Source organism: Vombatus ursinus, unplaced genomic scaffold (genome assembly GCF_900497805.2).
Source record: "Vombatus ursinus unplaced genomic scaffold, bare-nosed wombat genome assembly UNPS02000482.1, whole genome shotgun sequence".
Lineage (NCBI taxonomy): Eukaryota > Metazoa > Chordata > Mammalia > Diprotodontia > Vombatidae > Vombatus > Vombatus ursinus.
In genome coordinates, this window is record NW_020940260.1 from 22,058 (window position 1) to 29,446 (window position 7,389).

The 7,389-nt window shown below is 45.6% G+C and overlaps 1 protein-coding gene across 1 annotated transcript; it reads left to right on the top strand.

Annotated features, from left to right (window-relative positions):
- Positions 1–36: 36 nt before the first annotated feature.
- On the top strand, positions 37–7,386 carry VWA5A (von Willebrand factor A domain containing 5A; the record flags this gene model as incomplete). Its single annotated transcript, XM_027855769.1, has 11 exons — positions 37–271; positions 422–597; positions 907–1,021; positions 2,395–2,561; positions 2,832–2,920; positions 3,143–3,287; positions 4,261–4,340; positions 5,339–5,453; positions 6,247–6,411; positions 6,895–6,995; positions 7,205–7,386. Coding segments are annotated over 11 exons (1,570 nt in total), but the record flags the coding sequence as incomplete, so codon positions are not given.
- Between the last annotated feature and the right edge of the window lie 3 nt (positions 7,387–7,389).

Sequence of the window (7,389 nt, forward strand, 5' to 3'; positions counted from 1 at the left end):
ACTTGTTGCTAAGATTTCCTTGTTCCTGCTCTTCCTCTTGCCCCTCAGGCCCAGGAGAATTATGAGAATGCCATCTCCCAAGGCCAGCAAGCCTTCCTTCTGGAGCAGGATAGCAGCTCTGGTGACATCTTCAGCTGCAGTATAGGAAATTTGCCCCCTGGCCAGAAGGCTGCTGTCACTCTGAGCTATGTTCAGGAGCTGTCCCTGGAGGCAGATGGGGCTGTTCGCTTTGTCCTGCCAGCCATCTTGAATCCACGCTATGTCCTGCAAGGTGAGGAGCCTGGCCTCCTCCAGTAGCAAGGGCTGGGGGATTGTGGATGGAAGAACAATGGGGGCATCTGGTTCTACCTGGATCCTGTGGCCTAGGGGAGAAAAGGGCCCTTAGTTCCTTCTGGGATCATCAGTGGGTGGCTCATTGCAGAGTCAGCTGAGGCAGAAAACATCACCTCTCAAGTCCCTCGGGTTCCTGGCAAGGAGCTGCCCTACACGTTTAGTGTCAGTGCCAATGTCTACTCTCCCCGTGGCATTGAGAAGGTCCAGTCCAACTGTCCTCTGAGTCCCCTGCAGTACTTGGAAGATGACAAGAAGGTTGCCCAGGTAACTAGCTAGGCAGAAAGCACCATTGCCTTCTTGCCCCTGCCCACTTCCATCCATCAAACCCCTCCTTTTGGTTTCCTGGTACTGTCCAATGTCCTGAACTCACCCATAAGATGGTCATATTGTACCCTCTCCAGCTCCTTACAGACCTAGACTTTTCTCTTTTCATACCAACTCCGTCCCAGAACATCACTCACCAAATGGGAAGTTAACTTTCCAGCCCCTTGTTGTCACCTGGCAATCCAGAAGAAGCTCCTGGGATATCCTTCTTGTCTTAGCATTGCTCTGCTCTGCCCCATCTTCATCCAGGTTTCCTTGGCTGAAGGGCATCAGTTTGATCGGGATGTTGAGATCCTGGTTTACTACAGGGAGGTGAACACACCCAGTGTCTCTGTGGAGCTGGCCCAGGCTGATGCCAAGCCAGGTAAGCCAATCTTAGGAGCTTGCTCACTTGCTGAGGATATACCTCCCAAGCATGCTGACACTTGACAGAGAAATATTGAAATAGTTGTAGGATGGTTGTCACTATGGTATTCAGTGGTGGTCTCAGGAATCCAAAGAGGGACATTTATTACCTCACTGAAAGTGAACAAGGAAAGATTTCATTATCATACCAAATGTAGAAATGCTAAGGCTTAAAGAACAACGTTAGTGTTCTGACTGTTGAATAATAATACAAAGTACTATTGACCTAATTTAAAATCATAATGTGACAGACCCAGAATCTCAGAACTGGAAGAGATAGCAAAGACATTATTATCTAATGCAGGATATATTTTTTTATTTTATTAATTTATTTATTTTTAGTTTTCAACATTCACTTCCTCAAGATTTTGAGTTCCAGATTTTCTCCCCATCTCCTCCCTTCCCCCACCCCAAAATGGCATGCATTCTGAATACTCCTAATCTGCCCTCCTTTCTATTTCTCCCCCCTTCTCTTATCCCCTTCCCCTTCTATTTTCCTGTAGGGCAGGATAGATTTCTATACCCTATTTCCTGTATATCTTATTTCCCAGTTTCATGTGAAAACAATTTTTTTCAATCTTTTGTTTTTAAAATTTTGGATTCCAAATTTTCTTCTTTCCTCCCTCCCCACCCACCCTCATTGAGAAGGCAAGCAACTTGATGCAGGTTATACATGTGTAGTCATGCAAAATACTTCCATAGTAGTCATGTTGTGAAAAACTAAGTATATTTCCCTTAATCCTATCCTGCTCCCCATTTATTCTATTCTCTCTTTTGACCCTGTCCCTCTCTAGAATTGTTTGCTTCTGATTACCCCCTTCCCTCTATCATCCTCCTAATGCAGGATCTTTTTGTAGAAGCTGTTGCATAACTATTGCATCCCTGCCATATGCTTGCACAGTTGGTTTTGTTGGTAGGACCTTGCATTTTATCCATTTTCCATTTAAGGTGATTTGATTCTGCACATGGTTCTAGCTGGATGAGATGTTTTGGAAGTCTCTCTTGTGATGTGTGACCAGCCCAGTTGTTTTAGTCCAATATACATCTCTCTCATGTACTTCACATAATTTAGAGGTCAGGGGATTTAGAGGTATAGCCTGCGTCTGATGGCTTCTGGTCCTATACAGTTTTTCATAGGCAATTTTGTAAGTTGTCTTAAGTCCTTTTGCAACAAGGAAAGTGTAAACCAAAAATAAAAGTTCAAGGTGTAATAATTAAACCCTCTACCCTCACTCAGCTCCTTTTCCACATCACTTTGCTTACTGGTGGCCTGTGGCATAAATTTTGTGGAGTTTTTATGTTTTTTTGTTTTTGTTTTTTGCCTCTGGGTAGGTTCCCTGATGGGAGATCCAGCTGTGATGGTGAGTTTCTACCCTAGCATCCCTGAGTGTCAGGGAGAGAACACTGGTGAATTTATCTTCCTCATGGACCGCTCAGGGAGCATGTCCTCCCAGATAAATAGCAAAGAAGGTGCCCAGAAGCGCATAGAGAGTGCCAAGGTACCAGTTTCTTTTCTCTTTTATGCCCCTTTTGCATGTCCTTTTTTTTTCAGAAGTGAAAATGGAACTTATGGGCTTAAATTAATCTTGTAAGGCACTGACTATTTCTTTATGGTGGGCTGAATTTGAATGTGACCACTTTAAGGTAACTCACTGGGACTGGTGTCATGAAGGGGGGAACAGGGTGAGACCTGAGTGTCACCACGAGGATGATAAATGGCAGACTTTATTTTTTTTTAAAATGTCTTCTCTACCTTTCTTCTCACTCAGGAAACTTTGGTCCTGCTGCTGAAGAGTTTGCCCCTTGGCTGTTTTTTCAATATCTATGGATTTGGATCCTCCTTTGAATCCTTCTTTCCGTGAGTCTCTGGCTAGAGTCATAGAGAAGGACGGAGGTTAAAAGGGGAAGTGTTAAGGAACCTATTACAAATGATATAGTTACAGAATTTGTGAAGAGGTAGCATAAGACCTGTCTTTGGAGCTGGGGCTTATGAGAGGGGCAGGAGACTTAAGTGCTTGACACTGTTGGAAAATGTCTCTCATGGAACTCTCATGTGTGTCTGTGTGTGTATATGTCTCAGAGAGAGTGTGGAGTACACACAGCAGTCCATGGAGGCGGCTGTGCAGCGAGTAAAGGCTCTAGAAGCTGACCTGGGAGGGACTGAAATCTTAGAGCCACTGAAGGACATTTATAGCAAATCCTGCAGGCCAGACCACCCTCGGCAGGTGAGGAACTGGGACTGGGGGAAAGGGAGACCCAAGTCTTGTTTTGTTGATGGGGCATTAATCCTGTCTGAAGGCAGCAGTGATCAGGTTTTTTGGAGGCAGCTGGAGTCAAGTGACTTGTCCAGAGTGAACCAGCTAGTAGGTGAGTGAGGCTGGATTGGAACTCAGGTCCTCCTGACTCTGGGGCTGGTGCTCTGTCCATTGCACCATCTAGCTGCCTAATGGTAATAGTAAGAACAGACTGGGGCGGTCTAATAGACTCTCCTCACATAAAAATAGTCTCCTCCCTTTCACTAGTAATGAGACCTATTGACAATAAAATAACAGAAAATTCATAAAGGAATTTATTATACAAATCACATAAATGAGAAGTCATATACATGATAATGATGTAATTATATTGTTTCATTCTTACAACAGCATTGTCAAGTTGGTCCTACAGATGTTATCTCCACTTTACAGCTAGGCAAACTAAGATTTTGGGTTGAGTGACTTGCTCATGGCCACAGAACTAGTTAAGTGATAGAGATGGCTTTGAACCCAGGTATTTACTGACACATAAGTTCATCTTTCTATTACACCCACTGCTTCCACAAATCTTTGCAGGGTTCCGGTGAAAGGTCCCACTCACAAAGGCCCCTGACTCAACAGTTTAGAAACTCTAAAACCTCCCAGCTGCCCTGAATGAACCACCTATGTCATAGTTGTGGAGATAGTTTTAAATGCTTAGCACAGTGTCTGGCACATAGTAGGTGCTTCATAAATGCTTATTGCCTTCTCCCTGCCACAGTCCCATATGCCAGCTCTAATTTCATCAAGTCTCTCCTTATAGACCCACAGTAATATAGAACTGAATAGTGAGGTAGCCTGCTTTATGTTGGGACACATGCTTTAGTGTGGGTCAGGAGAACCTTGGGCTGAGGAACCTGACGTGGCTTTGACAGGATCTGTGGCTGCTTGTCTCCCTCTGCAGCTCTTCGTCTTCACAGATGGAGAAGTTGATGATACAAGGAGGGTCATTGCTGAAGTTCAATGCCACAATCAGAATCACAGGTATGGTTTTCAGGAGTCAGCCCCTGACACGTACATACTCAACATGTTTCTGGGCCTCAATTTCTTCATTTGTAATATGAGTGATTTGGGTCAGACAGCCTGTTGAACAAGTAAACACACAGACTACCCCATTTCTTAGGAAGGAGACACAGGAGGGCTTCTAGCACCTCTCTTACTAGCAGGTTTGCTTTTGATTCGGTCAGACAGTAATACAGGAATGGAGTCATCATAAGGGGTTAAATAAGCTTTCTTTATTCTAGTCTAGTCTTCTCAAAGGGAGTTTGCTGATAATGGGAGTACTAACTCCTACAGCATTCCCTAACAACCCTTCCAGCGTGAAGAGGGGGGACAACTACTCCTCGACTCAATGGGGTCAGTCGAGATCAGCACAACTTGTGTTCTCCCCTAAATCTCCTCAAGCCTCAATAAGGGCCAGTTGAGGTATACACACAGATTCCCCTTCCCAAGCCTTGATGGGGGCTGATAAAGGCACACACAGCATTCAGCTTGCACATTCACCCCATGGGGGTCCCCACTCACTGACTAGTGCCCACTTACTTTTATAGGGCAACAGACAGAGAGGCACATTGCCAGCAATGGCCTCACAATTTTATATCACTTCATCCCCATGTCTACCTCGACTGCACAGTAGAAACTATTTTGAATGAAGATCGTGAGAACTCATATCTAACACCTGGGAAGTAGAGATTCTTATGGCCATGGATCCTGGGAAGAAAACTCTAAGAAAGAATAACCAAAAATCCACTTTACACACACTTAAATTCACCTTACTTACATAGCCTTAGAGGTTTCTTCCTGCTCTCCATCTGTGATTCTGTGGTGATCATCTGCAGAAGGCTGGGTACCTAAAGAAGGACTCTGATCCCTAACAGGCCTCCACCCCCTAAGGCATTTGTCCTCTAATTCCCCACCGAAGTAGGAGTCAGGAACCCTTTCCTAAAACTTCCTCTGGCCAGCCTGCTGTCTTCTCATTACAGGTGTTTCTCTTTTGGAATTGGAGAAGGGGCTTCCACCAGCCTTATTAAAGGCATTGCTCGGGCAGCTGGAGGCACTGCAGAATTCATCACAGGCAGTGACAGAATGCAGCCCAAGGTGGCATGATTTTCTTTTTCTCAAAAGCATCTCTTCCAGGCTGAGGCACCACAATAGCTTCCCGAGCACAGATACGTCTTTGTCCCCATATCCTGTCCTGTAGCATTTTGTGAGTTGAGGTGCTTGGGAAATGTGCCTGGGTGGGTGAAGTGGGACCTTTCCCTTTCTGGGCCTTGGGACTTTACAACCGTAGATCTGAGAGCTCTTGAGTGTGGAGCAGGCATGACCTCACTGTGTGTTGAAAGGGGTCCAGGATGTTCCCTGGGAAAGTGTGTGGTCATGAGAGAATATTTTTTTTTTGCTAGGCAATAAGTGACTTGCCCAGGGTAACAACAGTTAGTGAGTGTCAAGTGTTTGGTCTGAGGCCTGATTTGAACTCAGGTACTCCTGAATCCAGGGCCGGCGCTCTATGCACTGTGCCACCTAGCTGTCCTGATAGACAGAGTTTTAAGGGACATGAACATGAAGCAGATGAAAGGTATAAAAATATAAAGGTATAAAGACTGGAGCTGGCCTCAGAGACCAGGACTTTTCCTTGCTTCCCTGGAGATTTTGGTTCTACAACTTGGATTTACCTTCATGGTTGACTGTCAACATCCCACTATCCCTATTTTCCTGTCAGTGACGAAAAGGATTAGGGGAACAGGCTGCTGTGATATATTCAGGAATTTGGAAGAGTAGTTTCTCACATGACCAAGGAGGAGAAAATATCTTCTCTCCACTAAATTATCCTCTCCCCTCAAGTCCCTTTCCTTCCACCTCAAGCTCAGCAGCTTCCATTCTGTTCCCCCAGGCCCTCCGGTCCCTCAAGCGGGCCCTGCAGCCAGTGGTGCAGGCTGTCTCCCTGACCTGGACTCTGCCCCCTGGGCTGGAGACTACCTTGTTCTCTCCTCCTCCTACTGTCATCTTTAGGGGTCAGAGGTTAATCGTCTATGCCCAGTTGAAAGGGACAAATGCAGTAAGTCCTCATTCCTCCTTTTGGGTCCCATGGTTGTGGTAGCTGATGTCCAAACACTGTCCTGGGCTTTTCCTTTTCTGTCAGTGGGTGGGTATGTGGGCTTATCCAGAGGATGGCATGTGGAAGGGAGGAACAAGTGCTCTAATTTCCTTTCCTTCTTGTGTACCTGGACCTTGATAATGTCTTTTTCCTGAACATTACTCCATTCTGATCTAGTGTGGTATGTAGGACAGAGTAATGGTTCTGTGGTCCAAGGATCTGGGTTCAAATCTCCCCTCAGATGCTTATGACTTATGATCTGGGACAAGTCACTGAGCTCCTTTGAGCCTCTTTTCCCAGCTGTGTAAAATGAAGGGGTCAGACTGAAAGTGCTCTGAGATCACTGAAAGCTCTAGAGCTGTGATCTTATGCTTGTGATTTAGACCCCAACACTCCCCTTAATGAGCTACTTACTGCCTGACCTCTCTGCTTATCCTCTTCCAGTCCAAAGAGGCAGCAGGTGAGGTATGTCTTCAATACCAGCTCCAAGGTGAAGGTTTCAGGAGCACAGTGCCATTCTCCCTGAATGCCAAAGCAGATGACAAGTAAGAATCCTTGGTGATTCCTCCTTCCTTTTTCACCTGCCTCTTGTTCTCTTCCTCTCTTTCTCATTAACTTCTCTCCTATGGACCCATACATCTATTCCTTTTATTCCCCACTACCTTTCCCTGGTTATTGGGAATCCTTAGGAATTGGAGGTTAGGACCACCTTCCCAGGTGCCCATAGGTAGCGCAGATGATTGTCTCTTTCCAGACTTACTATTCATCGCCTGGCTGCCAAGTCCTTGATCCAGAACCTTGATGGGAACTTACAGGATGCTGCAGAAGTGAAGAACAAAGTGGTGGATGTTAGCCTTCAGTCAGGAGTTGTCTCCTCTCACACTGCCTACATTGCTATCAATAAGGAGCTCAATCAGCCCATTCAGGGGCCCCTAACTC